This window comes from Quercus suber, unplaced genomic scaffold (genome assembly GCF_002906115.3).
Source record: "Quercus suber isolate HL8 unplaced genomic scaffold, Cork oak 2.0 scaffold_400, whole genome shotgun sequence".
NCBI lineage: Eukaryota > Viridiplantae > Streptophyta > Magnoliopsida > Fagales > Fagaceae > Quercus > Quercus suber.
In genome coordinates this window covers 199,899-225,330 of record NW_027069851.1, presented here as the reverse complement: position 1 = coordinate 225,330, position 25,432 = coordinate 199,899, and the positions used below count along the sequence as shown (strand labels likewise).

General features: G+C 34.0%; 2 protein-coding genes and 1 non-coding gene across 3 annotated transcripts; 1 reads left to right on the top strand and 2 right to left on the bottom strand.

The window, feature by feature from the left end:
- Positions 1 to 3,401: 3,401 nt before the first annotated feature.
- On the top strand, positions 3,402 to 3,542 carry LOC111987317 (small nucleolar RNA snoR83). The gene has a single exon (XR_002880276.1). It is a non-coding gene; the product is annotated as a small nucleolar RNA snoR83 (small nucleolar RNA).
- A 2,329-nt stretch (positions 3,543 to 5,871) lies between these two features.
- On the bottom strand, positions 5,872 to 8,068 carry LOC111987314 (large ribosomal subunit protein uL2x). Its single transcript, XM_024019023.2, has 2 exons — positions 7,541 to 8,068; positions 5,872 to 6,396 (listed from the first exon to the last, which is right to left on the bottom strand). The coding sequence occupies exons 1-2, from the start codon at positions 7,978 to 7,980 to the stop codon at positions 6,054 to 6,056; spliced, it is 783 nt and encodes a 260-aa protein (XP_023874791.1). The 5' UTR covers positions 7,981 to 8,068; the 3' UTR covers positions 5,872 to 6,053.
- Positions 8,069 to 9,325: 1,257 nt separating this feature from the next.
- On the bottom strand, positions 9,326 to 16,288 carry LOC111987302 (dolichyl-diphosphooligosaccharide--protein glycosyltransferase 48 kDa subunit). Its single transcript, XM_065761180.1, has 13 exons — positions 15,896 to 16,288; positions 14,586 to 14,722; positions 14,326 to 14,451; positions 13,969 to 14,022; positions 13,731 to 13,844; positions 12,711 to 12,766; positions 12,587 to 12,628; positions 11,450 to 11,525; positions 11,240 to 11,311; positions 11,010 to 11,135; positions 10,812 to 10,916; positions 10,104 to 10,187; positions 9,326 to 9,537 (listed from the first exon to the last, which is right to left on the bottom strand). The coding sequence occupies exons 1-13, from the start codon at positions 16,161 to 16,163 to the stop codon at positions 9,490 to 9,492; spliced, it is 1,308 nt and encodes a 435-aa protein (XP_065617252.1). The 5' UTR covers positions 16,164 to 16,288; the 3' UTR covers positions 9,326 to 9,489.
- Positions 16,289 to 25,432: the final 9,144 nt, after the last annotated feature.

Here is a 25,432-nt window from a genome sequence, read left to right as displayed (position 1 = left end):
TTTTAACAAACAAACCAAAATGTCCCCAACCTTTTGTTGGCTATCAATCAATCAAACCTTTAATGACCCAAAATAAAAATAAGAGCAATAATAAAGTATCGTAATAATGCACCTTTCTTTCTGACTTTTTTCTTCATTTCAAGAACGCTTTGACAAAAATAAATAAATCAAATGTGAAATTGAACAATTAATGCAAACAACAATAAAACTTGTTAAGACGTAGGAAAAAAAAAACTTTAATTCTCAAAATAATGAAAGTTATAAACCTTGCCCTCATTCTACAAAACTATTAGTTTTTTCTTTGAGGAAAATATAAAATTGTCAGTTGAGAATACCAAAACCAAATAAGTAAAGCAAATTAATTTATTAGTACTAAAAGCACTCACATTAGTGGTAGTTTAAAAATAATAATAGACTCTATCCTCTTCATAAGTACTTTATTTATTTTAATTCATTATTTCACAATTCACCTTATTTTTAATTTCTTATTTTTCACAACACAATTAAACACTATTAGTTTATTTATTATTTTCTCTCTGGGTCTCTTCTGATTCTTTTCACCTGAATAAACCTAATAACATCAAGTCATCAACCCATGTATTGGAATTCTACAAATCACCATTGCTCCAATGCCATTAACGATCCAAGCACCATGCAGCCCTAGGGTTGGCATTTATGTCTTTTAAAATTTGGTTCAAATATTTTATTGTATCGTTAGTTATTGTAAGACTATTGATTTCAAAATTAGGTAAAGTGCAATCTATTGAACCATGACTAGCTAGGCAATGTAAAAAATTTTGCTATGTGTACAATATTTTCATAACAATTTTTTAGGAATAAGTTGATAATGAAAGGCAAAAAAAGAGTGTTAGGCCAAGATTAGAATCATTAATAACTTGTCATCTAGGATTTATTGTGAAAAAGTTATGTAGGCAACATTAATCTTTAAATTTTGCTAGATACAATACCAATGATGCATATTTCTAGGAAGGGGTGAAAGACAAATGGATTTATTTTAATATAAATGCAAGAAATCATTTATCGGTTCCGCACATTTGGTATAAAAAAAAATCCTTCAAGAAATAATTTAAGTTTAGCCAAACCACAAAAGATAGATATGATAAAGACATTTAGAAGGGAACAAAATAAAAAATGGATTCGAAATAAAAATATTCATAATAGCATCCGAAATTGATATCAACCAAGATATTCCAATGAACTTTTATTCATCTACTACTCAATGAACCTAGAGTTTTCATTTAGTGATTACTTGCATTTGAGACCTGGTAAAGATGAGAATTTATTGAATTGTTTCATGTTCTTTGGGTTTCAGTAGGTTTGAAATCTGAATATACTGTTTTTTTTTTTCCTTCAGGATTTTAATGCTTGTTTCTATAGTGCAATTTTGCTGATTTCAAATGTTGTGGAAAAATTGGGTACTGAAGTATGTTGAATAACTTGCTCATATCTTTCTTCTCAAAAATTTTTTTTTAAAAAAAGTTATTTATATCTTTTGTTGTAACATTTTTGCAAAGAATGAGAGATAAAAAAAAAAGGGTTTGGGATGGGATAGGTTTGAATTTTCAATGTGAGACAACCACATTTGGGCAACAGAAGAGAAATAGAGGGCAGGGGTTCAAGAGAGAGAGAGAGAGAGAGAGAGAGAAATGATTAAGATTACTTTGTCAGTCTAAAGAGTACACTACCCTAGACAGTCACAGACACAAGCTATATGCCTATACCTATGTTCTTAAGATAGTTGTGAATAGTATATACCCTTATGTTTTGGTAACTGTTTTTTCTCTTATTTTCTATTTTCAAAAACAATTTTTTATTTTTGAGACTAAAAAACTTGTTTGGCAACCCAAAATGAATAGAAAACAAAATTTTTTCTTAAAATTCAATTTGTGAAGGAAATTGAAAACCAGCAACAAACTGTTTTCAGTTTCTAGTTTTTAAAGCTAATGAAAACATGAGTCTGATTTAATAAATCCATCTCAATTAATGAGTTATCGCCAGAGTTTGAATCCTAGTAACAACATATTTCAGTAATTTCTATTTTTCTGTTCAAAGTTTTTTTTTTAAAAATTTCAATTAACCAAACAAGTTTTTGAATTTATTTTTTTTATACAAGATAGAAATTCTACTATAGTTTAATCTAAGTGTATATGTATGTGAAACTCCCTTTTAAATACTTAAACTTTGGCTCTTACTCCCCACACCTCATAAGCACTTATACTTGTGGAGTGACTATCGCATCAAGGGTTTTGATTTCAAAAATACAAGAACATTGTTTGTTTTTTTTTTTTTTTTTTTAAATTTTATTCCCCAAAAAACAAGCTTTTGAAAATAGAAAACAAAAATTGTTACAAAACATATTTTCCTCATAAATTGTATGGTGCATGATTTAAAATTGAGGAAATTGCCCTTAGAATCAAACAAAGGTGAAATTTTTATAAAGAAGCTTTGAATTGAGATTAAAAAAAAAAAAAAAAAGACAAAAGAGGGAAAAAAGAAATAATTCCGCAGTGTTCAAGGGTTTTGATTTCAAAAATACAAGAACACTTTTTTTTTTTTTTTTTTTTTAAATTTTATTCCCCAAAAAACAAGTTTTTGAAAATAGAAAACAAAAATTGTTACAAAACATATTTTCCTCATAAATTGTATGGTGCATGATTTAAAATTGAGGAAATTGCCCTTAGAATCTTTGAATTGAGATTAAAAAAAAAAAAAGACAAAAGAGGGAAAAAAGAAATAATTCTGCAGTGTGTTATTGTATTGATTGACTATTTTTCCCGGTCAATATCTTTCAGTGTCTCCAAATGAAAGAAATTTGATATAAGAACTTATTCCACATTTCCAATTACAAAGATGTCCATTATAAATTCATATTAATTCAATTTCATATTTGTTCAAATTTGTATTTTTGTATAAGTTTCGTAATCTTCACAATTTGATTTGGACACCATCAGACTGCAAAAACATTTGACTTCAGCTTCATTAAAATAAAATAAAAAATTGCAAGATATGGCATTCCGTTAAGTATATGGGTTAAGATGAAAAACTTAAAAAACATTATGGTGAAAAATAGGAATAGCATTAAAGTAAAGGACGAAATCTTAAAACCATGAGGGGATTAGGGTTTTGGCTGACTTTTCAATCACTAGTGATTATAAATACCAGACTTTTCAGCCCCAGAGTCTCCAAGGCCGCGATATGCTGTAGTCCAAAAGAGCTAGGCTTCCCAACTTTGGGATTTCTGTTTCAATTTTCAAGTAAAATGTTTTCCCATCTCTTTGTACAAGAGTTTTCAATGACACTCAAATGAGTCTTATTAGGGCTCTTTTCTTTTAATTTGTTCTTTTTTGGTTGTTGGGTTTTCTATTGTTTGTGCCTTCATAATCCCAGATAAGCTAAAAAAGCCTTAATGGTTAGTGCTTAGACTGATTCATGGGAGGCCAAAAGTAACACTGGAAGTTTCGCTGATTAACACCTTTTATTTTCAAACACAAGGTGTTTTCTTAGTAACTCGCCATACATATATTTTTATTTTTATTTCTCATTTTGTTCTGGGTATAAAAAAAAAACTTCAAAGTGTGTAAATTGTTTTTTTTTTTTTTTTCTTTCTTTCTGGGAAGACCCAACTCTTTTCTTCATTGGTATATTGATTTTCAAATTCCTCATTTTATTTTCATTGTTTTGGTAGAGCCTCACAATCTCTAGCCTTACATGTGTCTGGTATATGGATCTCATGGTTGTGTGAATACCAAATGATAGATGCATATTTTGAATGCAAAAGATAATTATTAGTTGTAAATTGACTTCAATTATGCACTGGACGGGGATGTAATTTTAAATGAATTTAACTGGTAAATGGTGAATTTTATGATATAAAGGTATCAAGGGGAAATAAAATGACCATGAGAAATCTATCATTATAATTAAGATCCAAAACCAAAAGATCAGTTTTAATGGGTTGCTCAATTTTTAAAAATATAATGTAGGCGGCAAACACCAAGATCCTAAAAGATGGATTAAGATTTACCATTAGACAGGTACGATGAAACATTAGATTTGCTAGTTAAGGCAGTTTGGAACCACTCATGAAGACTATTGTGTTTGGCCGGTTCAACCTTTCTAAGTCACAAATGAAGACTATTGTGTTTTGGTTCATCTCACTAAAAAAAAGGATTTTATATCACAGTGACATCTGGCTCCATGTATGACTGCTTCAATCTCCCTCAAGAATTTCATGTCCCTCTTTTAATATTTTTCAAGCCAATCAAGCGGATGAGCTCACCTTCCATTTTTTTTTTTTGACTACCACAAAGCCAATTGGGTTATGGCTTTGATTTGTGCAATCCAAACTAACACCTTTAAGTTAGAGACAACTTTGCTCCCCAAATTAGCTCCATAAAAATGCTATTAATGAGATTCTAAGAAGAATTTGTGAATTGCTGAATTGCATTGCTCAAGTACATTCCTTATCTGTTTTCTTCCCAGCTTGTTTCTCCAAAATCTCTTGTGAGGCATTTTTGTTGTTTGACTTGGGCCTCTGGCCTTTGTTAATATTTATAACTGGCCTTTGTTAATATTTATAACGAGGGATAAAACTTAGGTATAATATTTTAAGTGCTATTTCATAGATTTTTCTTTTAAGATTTAGTCATGTGTCTATTTAATTAAAAAAAACACTTCTATGATTCTATCATATGAGAAAAAATCTACATAACAAAATTTTTTTAAAAAAAAATCTAAGAAACAGAACCTAAGTACTGTACTCAACAATATGATTTGTAAATAAAGATGGGGATAAGGCAGCCAACTCAAACCGGCAACAAAAGCATGACTTCATTCCTCTGGTACTAAATCATCCAAAACTAATGCAAGTGTTAGACCATCCAGACAATGATATCTATCATGGTCCAATTAGAAAAGCTTAGATTAAACTTATTTTAAACAACCAGCATGCCAAGCCTCTACTGCGTATTGACAGTCCAGAGAACATGAAGGACTGATTTCAAGCTTTTCCCCCCCACAGTAATCACAAGTTGAACTTGAAAGCATCATAGTAAATTGGAGTTGGCAAAACCAAAAAATTAATCTGTTTGCTTAGTAATAGGGTCTTAGGTTATGATTTCCAATCCTCTACACCACCTTCTAGCATCCCCATCAAAATCTTCATCGCTACCAAGGCCTTATTACATTAAGTGGCATTTATCGAACATTTGCTGAAACCCCACAACAAACAAATTTTCCCTACCACCCACAAATCCCTGTTAGGCCTTCATATCATCTTCATAGTCCTCCCAGAAGGCATCTAGGTTCACCACCTCCCTTACTAACAGTTTGTCTAATTAAGAAATAAAAGCCTTTCTGGCTCCGCTCTTGGCCTCATCAATGGGATTAATAATAAGTCAAATATCATTTTTACAGAGATCCATCACTAAAGAATCTGACACTTCAGTTTCCGATCAACAGCAGCAACTCAAATATATTCAGCATCACTCATCGCCTTATGGCCAAAGAGCCAAAGGTTCGGCTTTTCAATCAACAAGGTAAATCTAATCTTACAAAAGCACCTTCCAATTGAATTATTGAGCGTCTCTGAGACAGAATGAAGTCAATGGACATACCCATAGCTCCATTCTGGCCAAAATGACAGTTACTAACACTGCCACCACCATTATGTCAAAAGTTCATTACTTATTGTGGATTCCAAAGGCATCAGTATAATGCAAAAATAATATAAATATAATTTTTTTTTGAAAAGTAGTATAATACAGAAATAATAAAATTATTCTGATTATCAAAGCTTTGCTAAAGCATGGTTGATACTAAATTGTACCATACGTATAATGCAAAGAGAACTTCAACAGAAATAGGAACAGTTTAATTGGACTAATTTCAAAACGTGCACAAACCAATTCTTATAATTTAAAAAAGAAAAAAGAAAAAGAAGACAATCCAAAACAAAATTTCTGCAATAAAGTTCACCAACTAGTCTTAGATGATAATCAAGAGAAGCATCAGATAAAAAATATAACACTCTTTTAAGCCTTGTCAGCTTTAGAAGCAGTTGCAGCAGCTTGTCCTCTAAGCCGACCAGTCCTCCTGGCAGCAATGAGACCAACCTTTTGACCAGGAGGTGCATCACGCCTGACGGTGCTAGCATGTCCAATATGTTGATGGTTACCTCCTCCATGAGGATGCTCAACTGGATTCATAGCCACACCACGTACCTTGGGCCAGCAATTTCTCTTCACTCTGAATTTGTGGTAAGCATTACCAGCCTTGAGAAGGGGCTTCTCAGTTCTCCCTCCACCAGCAACCTGCCCAATCATTGCTCGGCAGCCACTTGGAACAATCTTCTTAGCACCAGATGGGAGTTTGACCCTGTTAAATTGAGCAAAGATACAAAACTGATGAGCAATGACACTTCTGAATGAAAATATAGAAATATAGCATTATGATATCAGCGGAACAAGTCATGAATTCCCATAAGTTTTACAGAACTAATCAACTATAGTACTTGGGAAGAACACAAATCATGGGAAGTCGTCAGGACAACATAAACATGCATGGTTACTTAAAAAAAAATGATCTTTTAGGTAAAACATATAAGAACTCCAAAAAGATTAGAAAAGATACGGATACATCATTCCAGTTTGCGAATTGGCACATTAGTAAACCAATGTTTCCAAGTCCCCCGTCTCTTTTCACAATCGTATGAACAACAAATCACTCCAACCATTATTTTATTTATCTTTAGCATGAATTTCAAAGAGGATTAAAGACTCTATATCAATAAACATCAACTAAATAACTTTACAGAATGACCAAAGTTTTGACGTTAATCAAAACAGCTCATTTAAACAGGTCGTTACCATCTACCATTACAAGAGCCACATAACATAACCCGTCTAAACAAAGGAGAATAATTTCTTTAATGAAAAGAAGCACATGCCACTCTATGTAGCAAGTAGAGTTGGAATCAAATTTCTCAATGCCATACCACTACCAGCCTATACCAGCTGTATAGTGGATTTTTTGGGTGTCTTCATCACTATTGATGTTTAGGCCGATATTGAAAAAAAAAATTAGGCTGTGGATGCCACTCTATGTACAACAATATAAGAATACAACAACAAAGCCTTAAAACATATGAATTCATTGTATTAATTCAATTAGAATAATATTTGGGCATAGATTTTAAATACTACGTTTATATATATATATATATATATATATATGGTACATACTTATTAACGGGTACGATCCGATTCGATATCAACAAATTACTCGTAGCATAAGCAATTCATGTTAGAAAATCAAGTAATCCAATAACCAAATCATCAAACAGAAAATCAATTCTATCAAAGTTAACACATTTAACACCTTACATTCCACAAAATCCACAAACCCCACATCATTTTCCATAAAAAAAAAAAAATCAATGAACAACACACATATTCCATAAAATCTAAACACATAAACAAACATCAAACCTTAAAAAACGACAAAAACAAAAGCAAAAGACCTGGAAGTGTCGTTATCAGGATTGTGACTAATAACAATGGCATAGTCCCCAGAACACCTAGCGAAAACCCCACGATCTCCAACATGGTGTTCGACGTTGCACACCACAGCTCCTTCGGGAATGGATCTCAGGGGCAACACGTTCCCAACGACAAGGGTGGCCTTCTTCCCGCAGTAGACGAACTGGCCGGTGTACATGCCCTCGGCGGCCACGAAGAGCTCGTTCTGCTTCTTGTACCGGAAGGGGTGGCGGAAGGTGATTCGGGCAAGCGGGGCACCGCGACCCGGGTCGTGGATGATCTCGGTGACGACGCCCTTGAGGTAGCCGTTGCGCTCGCCGAAGTCGAGGCTGCGGAACCTGGCGGGGCCCTTGCGGTGGTGGGTGTGGGACTTGAAGACGGACCCAGCACCCTTACGTTGAGCTCTGATTACACGACCCATTGATTTTGGTGGAGGGGTAAAGGGGAAGGCGAGAAACTGTGTGTGTGTGTTTGTGTGAGTTTGACGGCGAAGAAATGAAGGAAAGATGGGATGCTATATATGTTTGTGGGGGATTAGGGTTTTGTGGAAGAGGGTAGGGAAGGATGCTAGTTTGGGTAATGGGCCTAGTCGATAAACAATAGTTTGACAATGGGACTTGACCCAAATGAATTTCGGGCCATTTCGTGCCTATAAAATTTTAATTGAAATATTATTTTTAAAACTTTGGTGAGAGACTTTCGCTTAAAGAAATTTACGTTAATTTTTTAATATATATTTTTGAAGTAAAATTTCTTAATTTACATGTAAAATATGTTGATTGAAAAAAAAAAAGGCGATTATAAATAATGAAAAAGATAAGGCATCCACTTAGTACACAAATTTTGTTATATGGTATTACCACTTGTTGGGGGACGATTTTTGAAAAGGTTGAAATAGTGGGAAAAAAACCCAAACACCTCCTTGGTTCCTTAATGTGATTAAATTAAGAAAGTCAAGCATAAAATTCTAATATTTAATTATTAGAAACTACCAATGCATCACGATAGTAAAATTAAAGTGTTGAATAACAAATGGTAGAAAAATGTGCATATTGCATTAAATTTAATACAGTCTCATATTTTTGAGAGCTATTGTGAGAAAACTCCTTGATGCAACTATTTTCACTCTAAGACTCTTAAGACCTCGTAATAGTAACGTTAGCTCTATCCTCATAATAGTAATGTTAGCCTATATGGCCTTTTGTTTTGAATTTAGAGTTTCAAGGGTAAAACGTGGTTTCACGTGTTTGATCCATTTTTTTTAGGGAATCACGTGTTTGATCTGATTAGGGGTTCATGCACGAATTGTAAAAAGAAAACCAGTTCACATAACACCGGATAAGAAAAAACAAGCTACCTTCTAAAAAAATATTTCGCATTGCCATTCTTTTAAGAAAAATAAAACTCCCCATTCTAATTGCAATCGAACTATGATTCGGCCGCAACATTGGGTTGCTTGTGCTTCTCCAAGTACAGGAGTTGTCTTAACGTTTTGTAGTTTTTATGGTGTTAACACAGGCAACAATAGCAAGCACAAAGATTTTATTCGTTTACCTTGTTCAAAACCTATATTCAACCTTTCACCGTTGGTATCATCGATCTCTTGTTAATCAAATGAAGAGAAATCTAATAACCGTGAGGATTCCTATGGTTAAAAGAAAAGAATTTTAGTGATCACATTTACCTGAATTTTTTTTTTGGGGTATTTGGCAAGAAAACTAGTATGCCTACAAGATATCTTTAAAAATAAGCTCAAGAAAGTGATCACAACTAAAACAAGTGAGATGTGCTTATCAAAAAAATTACTCAAGTGACTTGTCCAACTATCAAAAGCATCTAAGCTACATCATTGCTTAAACAAAATTTTCAATAAGACAATTACGCTTGCAGTCCCAACAGTACATTGTGCCCACATCCTATGCTTCTACAGCTACTTGCTGTATAGGTGGACAGCAGTGAAGATGAAGAAACCTGTCATCTGCATCAGAAAATATCATCACAAAGATCAGAATTCCAGAAATGAGGGATGCATTAGACTCAAAAATAAATACTCTCTACTGTTGTACACTATCACCAAAAAACTAGGGGACACTCATTGCTGATGCCTGATGGCATTGTGCCAATGCAAGCATACGTGGCAGAATTCTAGCTTTGGAAAAAATGGGCAACAGAATGGAAAAATCAATTTGAACAAAATAATGTCAGTCCTTTAACATAGGCATAGCCCAAGACTGTCAATCAATCGAAAACTTCAACCCCCCCGAGACATACTATGTAGACACATGTTGACAAACAGAGCCGACAAGTGAACAACTACTTGCCAACAACTTGAGCTTTGCTCATTACTCCCCCATTGGGATTACAGACCAATAACCGACCCTGATTAGACAGCATTACTAGGTATAAGAAAAAGACACTGCAGCTTCTGTAAGCATGCAGAGGAGCCCAGTTACCTGAACTCATAGAAGAATCCTAAAGCGCTAATTTCTCCCTATAATAAATTGTAAATAAATAAGAGAGAGAGAGAGAGAGAGAGTCTCATACCATTGAAAATGCTGCTCCATAATATGGATAGGCTGCTGGTATAAATCTTTCATATTCATTGTGCTTAAAGGGTCGGACTGGAATCTGCAGGTCAATAGTTACAAGAGAAAGAAAATGTTAATATATTTTACTAGATCATACTTGCAAATTATTTAAGATGGTATTCAATTTGCAGATCAGTTTTTTGTTATATAGTTTGATTTCAAGATGCCTAGACTTTGTTGTCACTTTGTTGAACTTACTCCATAGCTTGAAAGTTATGTCACAGGCAAATATGATGTGAGATACATAGCGCAGATCATGGTTTTCATTCTGTATTATTTTTAATTGTTGACCGGAACTCATAGTAAGCATTATTTTCTTAGCAAAATGGTCATGTAAGAATTGAAATCCAACAATTCCAATGGAGGACAGTTGAAACTAACTTCAGCAATAAACGTAACTAAAGACCACAGACTACATAAGTATTGTGCATTTCTGATTCTTCTCTACACCTTTTTATATAGCCACTCTTCAACTCAAACAGCAAAAACCAGCTTGGTTGCAATTAGCATCAAGCATAGGAAGGAAGCTATATTCACTTCTGCATTCTATGATATCCACTCTTACTAAAAATATTTATTACATGAAATATCAGCTCCACTCCCCCCCACCCATGCCCCTTTTAGAATGCCCTACATTGAACACGAAGTACAAGACATTATATACCTGCTTTGACAGGGATAAGCTTGTGTATCCAAGCCTTTGGTACTCAACCTTGAACTGGAAAACCCCATAAACATCTGGAACCTTAAATGCTGTAAAATAACTACCCTGCAAGATGACATAATTATGAATAGAGGTGTAATAGAAACTCAGGCAGTGAAGTTGCATGCAACATATGCCGTAAATAATCTAATCAAGTACCTTCTTGTCAGTTGATAGATTCTTCAGAACATAGGGACTCATCATGTAAAACTGGACTTGAACATCGTCAGCCACATATGGTTCCCAACTTGCACCAGACCACTCATAAATCTCAACCGAATATTCCTTCAACCAAATTTAAAATGTGAGTAGTGGCCAAAACCTTTCCTTTCTTATTAAATTTTAGCACCTATATTTAATAATTACTCCAGTACTAAAAGTGAAATTACCAAGTCGTCATTGACCCTATAGATGGTAGGTTCATCGGCCTCTCCAGCTTTGTGGTGTCTTACATTCATAGCCTATGATCCAAACATGATGCAGCAGGCAATGATTTAAAAAAATTGTAGTCAAATGATGACATAAAATAAATGATATTTTTTTTCAGCATCTTATTCAGATGGAACTAAGTAACATCTAGGTTACAGTAAGAGACTTACCTTAAGATGACCTCTTTCATGGAAAACCCATTTGCTAAGTTCAGTCAAAAACTGCTCATTACCCGATTTCTCATGTCTGATACCACAAAATAAATCTATAATCAGTTTCTATTTAGAAGCAGATGACCATTTTCTAAGTATTAAAAAGAATATGCATAAAATAAGACACATAAGTATATTTATATCACGACTTCATTTTTCATGGATATCCAAATATTTAATTAGGAGATTCTAAATTCCATGAAAACTGGTACTGTAATCATCAGACAGATGGCAATCATGGGAGATAGAGAGACTGCAACAATTGTTGCTGGAAGATATATTTAGAGGGAGAGAGAGTGTAGCTCATTTGTCAACAATCAACACCACTTCCAAACCATAATTTGCATTAAATTAGCATGACATTATTATTATTATTATTATTATTTACTTCTCTCTGTTCTGGAGGCCCTTATTGATAACCGCACATCCTGAGCACAGTAATCTCCATAGGCATCAACAGCTCTATCAGAAACTGTATTGGGTATTATGTCCAAAGTTCTATTAATTCATAAATTTATATTGCACTCTTACAATGTATAAATATATCCAATGTACTTATAGAATTCGGCTAAGAGTTTGTTGACAACAGTTATAGCTGCCTCTAACAGATAATTTATTCAATTTCCTTCTCACCATCAATGAATTATGAGGCAAAAAACTGCAAGAATCTACCTCAGCAACAATTTGTGTCTGTTTGGAATCCCATAGTTTTCACTGGCTTATTTGCGTAGTGTTTATCAAAAGTGTAGTTTTTGGTAGCTTTTATATTAAAGGTGTGACAAAAGGCTAAAAGCTAGTTTTTGGTGTTTATTTGTTAAAAAGCTGAGGCCAAAAGAAAAAAGCTTTAAGCTTTTTGCCAAACGCACAAGAACGTTTGACCATTGAATCATTTCTAATGATTACAGGATAAAGATAACGAGCTTCCGGTTTTTTTTTTTTTTTTAAAGGTAATGCAACTACCATTAAACATATTTAGCATAAGATAGTTTAGGCATTTGAATATGGGTAGTCCAAACGTGTCATATTTGGATACAGTCTTCACTAAGCCTGCCACTTGCTTGACACTGAACAAAGGCAAGCCAAAGTTTAACTCACTTGATTGGACTCCCAGCCTTCTGCACCCCAGATCTGAAGAATCTGAAAACAAAGCCAAAATTTATTAATGAACATGACATGAGTAAGAAAAATTTAGCAAGGCTGACCAGTAACTACTACATACCGATTGCTGAACATACTTAATGAGCCAGAGATTAAAATCCGAGCATTGTTTCTAGCCTGCAACAAAAAACAGCTGAAACTGTTCAGATTTTATGAAGATATCAACTGCACTAAAACCATGCATTATAGAGATCAAAGCAGCCTAAAATGCTATTGAGAACATAAAGGTTTCATATACATGCAAAGTTAATAAAATACAAATCCTTCTCAAATATTAATACTCATTCTAACCATAACCTACTAAGAATCTGTGTTGTGCGCACTACAGTAACAAAACATATCCCCAAGACCAAAAAAGTCATCAACACAACCAAAAAATTGCAACTTCTCGAACACAAATAAACATGCCTTAGGGTTACATCAAGCAGAAAAACAAGCTCCAATGTTCAATTGCCTTCCTCAACCAATTAGGAGTCTTTAGTTTTAATAATATGCTATCTTATGCTGAAGGAACTTGTTCTTTGGAATAGGAAGTAATATCAGAAAGCAGAATTCAGTAGAAAGTCAAAGATTAAGCCAATTTTGAGGCTTCATAATGCCAATTCGATAACTTGGATCCAGTACATGTGACCTTTAAGAATGGAATTAGTTTGAATTCCATCAAAGTTATCCGCAAAGTAGATATATCACCACAAAAAATCCTACGTTGCACAAGAGATCTAAAACACAATCAAGCCTGATTATCAGTTTTAGTTCTGCCAAATATTGGTAATGAGGAAAAAATAGACACTTTATATGTGAATGTAGGCTATGCCTTCTCTTATGCATCCATTAAGCCAATTTAAGATAGGAAAAAAACTGTTTTGAACTCTATGTTAAGCCTAGACCAAAGGAGGAGATGTCCTTACCAAAACACAGGAAACAGATAACAATGTATGATGTATGAAACTCTACAATATTGCTTGGCATGCATAGTTGTCAATCATTACCAGGTGCGTGTCTCTTACTTCATAAAATCACACAAACATTACATAAGAGCTTGCAAGAGTTGATGAAAAAGAAGATTTAAGTTACAACATACCTGCACAATAGAAACTAAAGAGATAGCAGATCCAGTAAGTGATGGAGGATTTGACAGCTTGGATTTTGGATTAGAAGAATATGCTGAAGGAGAAGCTGAAAGAACTTTCAGCACCTATTGATGGAGGATAAGGAAAAATTAAATGAATATGACAAAAGCATATGAACTAAAGTTAAAATAATTTTGATATTCGCACATGCCCTTAGTTGTTTAAAGGCACGTGAGATGGACATCTTACCAGGCTATTGGAAGGATTTAATGAGTGGCCTATTCCTTGAAAAAGTACAGGAGCCTGTCACAGGTTTATCCAAACAGTGAACAAAAGTGAATACTGTAATGTCATAGCCACTTACTAATAATTTACAGTGAACTTAGTGCGGTGTGCCAGTGGTTGTAAAAGCACATTAAACATGAGAAAAGGCTATTATGAAAAGTAGTGAAAATGACATCAGAGAATAATGTGTTATGGAAATTTCATGATAAAAGTTGTAAGGCCAGTCATTGCAAAAACTCTTAAATGTATGTCAGGCCATGTGCATCTGAAATAATATTTTTGTAGAGACTAATGACTAAAGTTAACAATGTCAGCACTTGCCTCAATTTTCTTGCTTCCCAAAATTACATCAGACTTGATGTACTCATCACTAGCAATCAATGTATGGTCTCCTTCAGTGTTTGAAACAGCATAGCTGCTGTGATCAATAACCAGGGCAGCAGGGTCCTGTACCCATATAAATGAAATAATGTCTCCATGTAATTTTTTTTTTTAAAAGTAAACCACAAAGCAGTCCAAACACACTGTAGAAATTGAACATATATAGTGGGTGATCAAAATGTTTACATACTAATACCCACCTCATCAAAATCAACTCCACTCTCAGTGGCAATTTCTCTGATCAAATCAGATGCATTAGAATCGGCTGCAATAATCAAATCATGACCCGAATCAACAAAATCCAGTATAGCTGCCAAATCAATGGATCCTCCAAAACCTGCAGAATTTGATACAAGTACATTTATTTTTTTTATAAGTAAAAAAGTCAAATAGATATAAGTACATTTATAAATAATCATACAAATAACATTCCTCTAATTTTCCAAATATCAAACCTAATTCAGTTTTAACCACCCAAAAAAAAAAAAAAAAAAAAAAAAAAAAAAAAATGAAAGAAAACAATTAACAAACAGACCTCCATCCAACTATGACTAATGCAACCATTTGTCTCAACTGAGCTAATAAAATCCAAACTTTCATTTCATTTCCCTCAGTTTCTTGGCAACCATATAGAACCCAATAAAAAGGAGCAATCAAAGAAAAACCTAAAGAATTTGATACAAATAGATATTCAAATAAATAACATCCCTCTGAATTGCCAAACTATCAAACCTAATTCAGCTCAAATCTCTACTATTCAAGCCTTAGGCCCTGTATGCTTGCTGAGAAAATGTGAGTCCAATTTATTTAATGAACCTCAATTCAACTAATACTACACCAATTGTCTCAATTGTGCTAATAGCATTCAAACCTTCTTTCATTTCCCTCATATTCTCGGCAACCAAACAAATTTTTATTTTATATATTTTTCTATTTTTTTTATTTATTTTTTTTATTTAAAAGGAGAAACCGTATATCCCAATTAAAACATAAAAATTTGATACAATTAGATTTATAATTGTCAAATAAATAAATAAATCCCTCCGAATTTCCAAACTGTCAAACCTAATCCAGCTCAAATCGCTACTATTAAAGCTTTAAGCCATGTTTCTTGCTAAGAAAATGCAAGTACGATGTAGAAAGGAGAATATTAACCTCCATTCGTCTCAATTGAGCTAATAAGATCCAAACTTTCATTTCATTTCCCTCACATTCTCGGCAATCAAACAGATGAAAAAACGAGCAATCAAATAAAAACGTAAGGAATTTGATACAAATAGATTTATAATCAATCAAATAAATATATAAACCCCTCTGAATTCGCCAAATATCAAACCTAATCCAGCTCAAATTCACTGAGAAAATGCAAGCGCAATTCGGAAAGAAAACTATTAACCTCCATTTGTCTAAATTGAGCTAATAAGATCTGAAAATTAACTTAATTTCCCTCATTTTCTCGGCAACCAAACAGATCCAAAAGCGAGAGAGAAAAAAAAATGAAGGAACTTACGCTCGGTGGTGGGGCAAAACAAGATCAAGCCATCGTATAGGTACTGGCCGTAACGGTGGAGGCCGATCTTGGGATCATCGGCGAGCTTGAAATCGAGATCGAATCCACGGGACTGGAGGGAGTTGAAGAAGACGGAGTGCGAGGATTTGAGGGCGAGGTCGTCGAGCAAGACGAGGACTCGGCGACCCGAAGGGTTTTCGGGAGAGAAGGAGGTGGTGAGAATTGGGAGGAGAGGAATTAGGGTTAGGAATATGAGGAGCTTCGACATTTTCGCTTTTTTGGAGCTTAGGGTTTTGGGTTTGGGTCTGATCAGAGTCAGAGACACGACACAGAGTCTGTGAGAGAGAGAGAGAGTTTCAGAGAGTGAAAATGGGGATGGTGGGGTTGACTTGGAAAATTGCTCGTTCTTTAGGGGTTATTGGGTAATTTTGGTTTATGACTTAAAATAAGGGGTTAATTACTTAAAATGATACTTTATTTAAAATAAAATAAAAAATGAGGAAGAAAATTTTAATTTCTTTAACTTACTTTTTCTATTTCTAAAAAAAGTTTTGTCAAAAATTTCTTAATATGAATTATTAATAATTGCCTTAAAAATATTCGTATTTTAATTTTACCTTTTTTAGAATATTTGATAGGACAATATTTGTTGTGCCCAAACCCAGTGGTGCTTTTTTCAATAACGAAGAATTTGAGCTCCTAATTTATTTGTTGGTGGGTTTTCTTGCGTTCCTACTGGTTGTTGCCTCAAACACCGCCTTGATAGCCCAACCCGCTCACTTTTGTGGTCATAAGCCCAGTTCTAACCTACCCTCTTATTTCCTCTCTCTCTCTCTCTCTCTCTCTCTGTCTCTCTCTCTCTATGTGTGTGTGTGTGTGTGTGTGTTTGCCAACCCCCTCTCCATTCGTCTCATCTTCTCTTTTATAGTCTCCCCTTAGTGAGGGTCCATATTATTACTTTTGCATAAGTTCCCACATAATTCCACTTTTGCCTAGAATCCCAAGGAAAATGATTCCTTCTGAGGATTATCTTGAAACTTGTTCCTGTTGTCAAATAGTGTTCGGCAATGAACTTCCCAAAGGCACTAACCATGCTCGGGGGACCGACCTGAATTTGACCATCCCTTCATTGGCCTCCCCTGGCTTGTTAGTCAATATTGGACCTAACCCGACCTAGACATAGTAGGTTTCCGAGCGCCAACCTTACACCTATAAACACCGCATTTTGTACTCCTTACAACTTGAGCATCCATTTCCCAATGATGCTCAAACTCTAAGGCCCAAAACCAGTTTAGAGCCCAATCAGATATCGAATTGACTTGAGAAGTGTTAAAATGGAAAATATAACATTTTAAATGAGCAAAAATATATTTTTGAAAATAAAATGACCAAAGTGGCCCTTGGGGGAAAACATGGGCAATGGCCTGCGTACGTGGGCCAAAACATACGTACGTAAGCATACTCCTGCGTACGCAACTAGAGTTTCAGAAACATAAAAATTGCAAGTTTTCTGCAATAATGGTTAAGGTTTAGAATGAATCTCATATCATCTAAGAGCCGTTCCAAACTCCATTTTTTCCGCTATATAAAGCCTTATATGGTACATTTTCAAAACACACAGAAATCTCATGAGAAAAACTTAAGATTCACTAGAAAATAATGAATTAAAATGGAGTTTTTCACAAAATACCCTCAAGTTAATTTTATTTGATTGTGACCTTTTCTAGCCCCAATCCTTTTAGTTTAACGTTGCTAATTGCTTGTTTAATGACTTGTGATAGATTTGACTGAGGGGAACGGTCAAAATCAAGCTTGTAAACCTTCTCATTTGAGATATTGAGTCCAACCCTTTCTTTTTATTTCCCTCTCTTTTCTGCTTTTCTTTCTACATTTTAATCATGTTCTTTGCATTGCTTATGTTTATGTATGTCTGTTTAGGTTAGTTTTATAGTTCTCTTCATGTTTTATGCATGTAGGTTGTTAGAATTTTCATTTTGAAGTTCTACTCTATTTCTATGTTATTAGGTTTTCTAGGCAAAGACTTGCATACGCATAATCTTGCCTGCACACGTAGGCTTGATTATGCGTATGCAGGCCTATTCTTGTTTGCATGAGCCGTGCCCAGAAACCCTAATTTTTGTTTGTTGTTTCTGCTTTCATATGTTTGTTCTGTTTAGTTTCTTTTTATATGTTTTATGCTCCATAAATGTCTGTTTGCTTTGTTCACATGCTTGTTTGTCTTTAACATGTTTAGATTAGGGTTTCTTAGTTTTAATGCCATGGTCATGCATTCATATGTTCATGCATAATGCTTAGGTGCTGAGTTGCTATGAGGTAAGTAAAGGGTAAGTTATGCATTGGAAATGTTCATACATTTGTGTTATGGTCTTATTTTGACGATAGAGATGAATATGCTTGTATGATAAGGTTCCACATGTTACAATTATGTGTGGTTTTGGCTTCCTATGCTTTATGGATGGATATGTTATGTTGTTTTAAGATGAATGATGTCATGTTGTATGCTTAGATATATGCTAGTATGTGTGCGTGAGTTAGAATACAAGTATTAAAAGCGTTTTTAATAAGGCTTAGACGTAAGACACAATGATGAGAGGTTAACCTTAGGGTTGGGTGATCTTGGGTGCCTAATACCTTCCTCTTTTTTGGAGCTTAGGGTTTTGGGTTTGGGTCTGATCAGAGTCAGAGACACGACACAGAGTCTGTGAGAGAGAGAGAGAGTTTCAGAGAGTGAAAATGGGGATGGTGGGGTTGACTTGGAAAATTGCTCGTTCTTTAGGGGTTATTGGGTAATTTTGGTTGATGACTTAAAATAAGGGGTTAATTACTTAAAATGATACTTTATTTAAAATAAAATAAAAAATGAGGAAAAAAATTTTAATTTCTTTAACTTACTTTTTCTATTTCTAAAAAAAGTTTTATCAAAATTTTCTTAATATGAATTATTAATAATTGCCTTAAAAATATTCGTATTTTAATTTTACCTTTTTTAGAATATTTGATAGGACAATATTTGTTGTGCCCAAACCTAGTGGTGCTTTTTTCAATAACGAAGAATTTGAGCTCCTAATTTATTTGTTGGTGGGTCTTCTTGCGTTCCTACTAGTTGTTGCCTCAAACACCGCCTTGATAGCCCAACCCGCTCATTTTTGTAGTCATAAGCCCAGTTCTAACCTACCCTCTTATTTCCCTCTCTCTCTCTCTCTCTCTCTCTATGTGTGTGTGTGTGTGTGTGCGCCAACCCCCTTTCCATTCGTCTCATCTTCTCTTTTATAGTCTCCCCTTAGTGAGGGTCCAAATTATTACTTTTGCATAAGTTCCCACGTAATTCCACTTTTGCCTAGAATCCCAAGGAAAATGATTCCTTCTGAGGATTGTCTTGAAACTTGTTCCTGTTGTCAAATAGCGTTCGGCAATGAACTTCCCAAAGGCACTAACCATGCTCGGGGGACCGACCTGAATTTGACCATCCCTTCATTGGCCTCCCCTGGCTTGTTAGTCAATATTGGACCTAACCCGACCTAGACATAGTAGGTTTCCCCCGAGCGCCAACCTTACACCTATAAACACCGCATTTTGTACTCCTTACAACTTGAGCATCCATTTCCCAATGATGCTCAAACTCTAAGGCCCAAAGCCAGTTTAGAGCCCAATCAGATATCGAATTGACTTGGGAAGTGTTAAAATGGAAAATATAACATTTTAAATGAGCAAAAATATATTTTTGAAAATAAAATGACCAAAGTGGCCCTTGGGGGAAAACATGGGCAACGGCCTGCGTACGTGGGCCAAAACATACGTATGTAAGCATACTCCTTACGCAACTAGAGTTTCAAAACATAAAAATTGCAAGTTTTCTGCAATAATGGTTAAGGTTTAGAATGAATCTCATATCAGTCTAAGAGCCGTTCCAAACTCCCATTTTTTCCTATATAAAGACCTTATATGGTACATTTTCAAAACACACAGAAATCTCATGAGAAAAACTTAAGATTCACTAGAAATAATGAATTAAAATGAGTTTTCACAAAATACCCTCAAGTTAATTTTATTTGATTGTGACCTTTTCTAGCCCCAATCCTTTTAGTTTAACGTTGCTAATTGCTTGTTTAATGACTTGTGATAGATTTGACTGAGGGGAACGGTCAAAATCAAGCTTGTAAACCTTCTCATTTGAGATATTGAGTCCAACCCTTTCTTTTTATTTCCCTCTCTTTTCTGCTTTTCTTTCTACATTTTAATCATGTTCTTTGCATTGCTTATGTTTATGTATGTCTGTTTAGGTTAGTTTTATAGTTCTCTTCATGTTTTATGCATGTAGGTTGTTAGAATTTTCATTTTGAAGTTCTGCTCTGTTTCTATGTTATTAGGTTTTCTAGGCAAAGACTTGCATACGCATAATCTTGCCTGCACACATAGGCTTGATTATGCGTATGCAGGCCTATTCTTGTTTGCATAAGCCGTGCCCAGAAACCCTAATTTTTGTTTGTTGTTTATGCTTTCATATGTTTGTTCTGTTTAGTTTCTTTTTATATGTTTTATGCTCCATAAATGTCTGTTTGCTTTGTTCACATGCTTGTTTGTCTTTAACATGTTTAGATTAGGGTTTCTTAGTTTTAATGCCATGGTCATGCATTCATATGTTCATGCATAATGCTTAGGTGCTGAGTTGCTACGAGGTAAGTAAAGGGTAAGTTATGCATTGGAAATGTTCATACATTTGTGTTATGGTCTTATTTTGACAATAGAGATGAATATGCTTGTATGATAAGGTTCCACATGTTACAATTATGTGTGGTTTTGGCTTCCTATGCTTTATGGATGGATATGTTATGTTGTTTTAAGATGAATGATGTCATGTTGTATGCTTAGATATATGCTAGTATGTGTGCGTGAGTTAGAATACAAGTATTAAAAGCGTTTTTAATAAGGCTTAGACGTAAGACACAATGATGAGAGGTTAACCTTAGGGTTGGGTGATCTTGGGTGCCTAATACCTTCCCAAGAATGTACCTAAACTCCAAACTCATATTTCTGGTAGTAAGATCAATGGTCCTTCTTTGAGAAGAAACTATATATATAGTTCCTAGATCATTGCAAAAACTAGGTGGCAACTCTGACCTTTGTGTCATAGTGGTGACTTCACTATAGATAACGAGTTTAATTTCTATGTGTCTTATTTCTTAACTTTAACAAAAACTATTTCAATACTTGTTTGTACACACATCACTTATTTTTTTTTTGTTCCTTAACCTCAGTTGGTGATGAGTGCGAAGATGGAAGGCTCCATTCGAGCCAAAATCTTCCGGAGTTCATCCTACCAGCTCACAATTGGTGCCATCGCCTATAATGGGTTTTGAGTATGTTAAAGGTTTGCTACCAATCCACTACAGGGTCCACTTAGGCCCTCGGTTGGAATCATAGCCCACTTAGATATGAGTGACCTACTTATCTATCCCTTTAACTTTAGGGAGTTTACCCACACTAGAGAGATCCTAGACCCTATCACCAAGAATACCCTTTTATATCTCTTGCAATTCCACTTTTGCCTAGAATTCCAAGGAAAATGATTCCTTTTAAGGATTCTCTTGAAACTTGTTTCTGATGTCAAATAGTGTTCGACAGTGAACTTCCCAAAGGCACTAACTGTGCTCGGGGGAATGACCTGAATTTGACCATCCCCTCATTGGCCTCCCTTAAATTGTTAGTCGGTATTGGACCTAACCCAACCTACAGTAGGTTTCCCCTGAGCACCAACCTTACACCCTTGCACATTTGTCTTTGGGCTGGGCCTATCCCTATAGTGTTAGGCCAGTTTCAGTTACCTAGGATAGCCTTAGTTACTCAAGCCAGCCTTAGGCCTTGGTTACCTGGGCCATTCTTGGTCACCTGGGCCTAAGTCCCTACAATATTTGTATTTTGTAATTTTGTTTTTGTTTTTTTGGAAATAAGTAAACACTATTGATTTAAGGGTCAAACTTAAGTATAGTACTTAGGTGTTGTTTCTTAAGTTCTCATCTTAAAATTTTGCCATGTAGATTTTTTCTCATGGGATGGAAGAATATTTTTTATAATCCGTTTGGATTAAGGGGTAGGGAGGGAGAGTAAAGTAAAGGAGAGTAGATTTGGCCCAAAATTAGCCTATTTTTAGCCAATTCTACTATACCCCCCCTCTATTCTCCCTCCTTCCCCTCTCAATCCAAATAGGCCCTTAGTTAAGTAGCCACATGACTGAATCCTAAGAGGGAAATCTAAGGAACAACGCTTAAGGTACTGTACCTAAGTTTCTTCCTTAATTTAAATATTGAAATTCTTCACAATGTAAAATTATCCAATTCACCAAGTGTTTTTTAGCTCAATAGAATGACTTTATTCTCATTTGTTGAGAGAATTAGTGGTTTCTAACATCATATTGCTTTGGGTTCAAAATGGAACTGTATATGGACCAAGCTATTTATGAGCAACCTAAGTTTAGCTCGGGAAAAATACTTGTTTGTTTAGCAAACAAGCCAATCTCATGTTCAAGTTCAGACTCGATTATTACATAGACAAAACTCATACATAATAATGTGTTATTGAACAAACTTGTAAACATAGGCTTGATCTAACTATATATAATATTATATTTCATATGTATATTTGTCTAACATTATGCTATATATAGAAATAATATTGTATTGTATATGTTTGTAAAAATGTTAATATAATATCCAATAATTATGTGTACTTTATAGATAATATAAATAGCTCATTTGTGGTAAAAATTCATAAAGTTGTGAATGGGTAATAAATTTTAGTAATGATTTTACTATATATGGTAAAAGAATAAGTTAATAACTTAGCTTGCGAAGATGATCGAGTTTTTTTTCAACATGAAAATGAATCAAGCTTTAACATATAATATTGTTTTGAGTAATTTTACGATACCCTTTTTTTTTGTACGACACTGTAGACACCGCATTTTGTACCCCTTATGACTTGGGGTCCCGTTCCCCAATGATGGTAAAATTCTAAATCCCAAGGTTAGTTTAGGGTTTGATCAGATTATAAATTGACTTAAGAAAAGTTTTTATGGAAAATATAACTCTTTTATAAATAAAATAAAGGCTACAAAAACTTTGGGGTTGCATACGCATACACGCGTATGCGTACACAGGTTTCATGTATGCGTATGGGTACACGGACTTGAGTACGCAACTAAGGTTCCAGAAGCTATGAAAGATAAGTTTTTCTACATTAAAACTGAGGTTTGAAATGAATCTCATATCGTCTGGAAGCCATTCCAAACCTTGTTTGAGAGTAACATGTATAGAAGGAAAGAAAAATAATCATTTTATGACAATACTAATATTAGACCCTATTTAAAAATAAATGGCTAAATATATAGAGGTATTTAATAATCATTTTATTAAATCTGATTCCATTCTCTCTAATTCTTCCCAATTTTGTTCTCTCCTATTCATTTCATTCCCTTTCACTTAAACTCTCAAACAAGGAAAATTGATTTCCCATTCCCTCTATTAAAACTTCCAAATAAGGGAAGTGAAGATTATTCTAAAATTATTCTTTTCATTTCTTTCCCTCCTCCCAAACCCAAACAAGTTGTTAGGGTTTTGTGTTAGTAGTTGTATGGGTTCTTGTGGTTGGTTTGGAAGAGAAGAAGCTGAGATAAAATGAGCAAGAGAGACATAAGCGTAGGGGGAGAATTTAAAGCATGTGTGTATATATATATATATATATAACCAACCTGCTTCATTAGTAACCAATATTCACTAAAATTAAATAAATGATCAAGATCAAAACACCATTAAATTAATGGTTTACATTTAGGTGGGTATCATACCTCCAAAAAAAGGGATACGGTAGAATGACCCTCTTGTTGATGATGAACTCAAGCTTGAGCTCGATTTGTTTTCAAAATAAAATTAAATGAACAATCTTTAATCTTTAATATTTAGCTTGTTTACAGCTAGGGCCGGCCCTAGGCTTAGGCAACTTAGGTTATCGCCGAGGGCCTTCTACTAGAGAAAGGCTGGCAGATTTTTGGGCAAAATTTGATATTAAAAAAAAATGGAAATATAGGAAAAAAATTAGTTTTACATTTTTTTTTCTACTTTTAAGAAGTCCTAAAGAATTGAGTAATGTTAGAGATAATACAACTTTAAACACATGAATCTTACAAATATGTGTCACTAATAAGAAGAAATAATTCAGATAAGAAAATGTTAAAAATACTCTAAATTTTACTTCAAAGTCTTTACAAATTGATGTAACAATTAATATGATTGGTGGATGTCAACAATAAATGCATTTTTGAATTACTTTTTGTGATTAGTGATATATATATATATATATATTTTTTTATACAAGATAGAATTTCTTCTAAGTGTATATGTGTGTAAAACTCCCTCCTTGAGACTTGAACCCCGGCCCTTACCCCGCACACCCCACAAGCATTTATACTTGTGGAGTGACCACCACACCAAGGGTGCACGGTGGTGATTAGTGATATATTTTTATAAGTCTCATGTTATAAAATTTATAATAACCCTAACATCATCTACAAATACTTATTTATTATTTTCTTGAAGTATCACTAATCACATTCATTGTTACATCTTTTTGTAGTAAAATTTGTTAAACCTTTAGTATTTTTCCACACAAAAAAGCATATTACAAAATAAAAAGAATGAATTTTTATTATAAAATATTATGATATTAAACACTAGTTAAATATTATTTAAGTAATAACAAAAAGACTCATTTTAAATATATCGCCTTAGACCTCCAAAGTTGTTGGGCCACCCCTGTTTACAGCAATAGTTTGGAACCTCTAGAACCAACCCCAAGGAATTATTTTCTTTGAAAACTTGGTGTGTGTGAGAAGGAGAATTATACATACCTAAAAAAATAGTAAAATCTCAAAGTGTTTTGTATACGCTCATTTCTATAATTAAAAAAATATATTAAATTTAGAGTTCCAATTATTATTGTAACTATCAAATTATCAAATCAAAAACAAAAAATCTAGTTGACTCATTCATAGTAGATGAATATCATCAATGTTTTAGATAATTCTAATCCACTACCAATGTTTTAGCCGAATATATAAATATATATTTTAAATTGTATCAATGTGGAGTGTTTTTTCTTCTTCTTATTTAATTAGCTTTGTGAACTTAGACAGTTGATTAAGTTGCATGGTTGAGGTTGACTATGATTATCTACCAATGTAGTTATTTATTATTATTATTATTATTATTATTATTATTATTATTTATGAATAAGGATAAATATATAAAAAGAGTGCAAAGGAAGAACTCAACCCATCTTAATCTTCTAGGGAAAAAACCAAGGAAGAAGAGTAAAGATAGAAATGATTCCATCCCCATTACAAAAAAGCAGCTCAACGAGACAAGTTGTGAGAAAGGAAATTAACATACTTAGAAACAAAAGAAAGATCCCAACAAAAAAGAGAACTAAGAATAGCTTTGACATTTTAGAGAAAAGAGGCAAGGA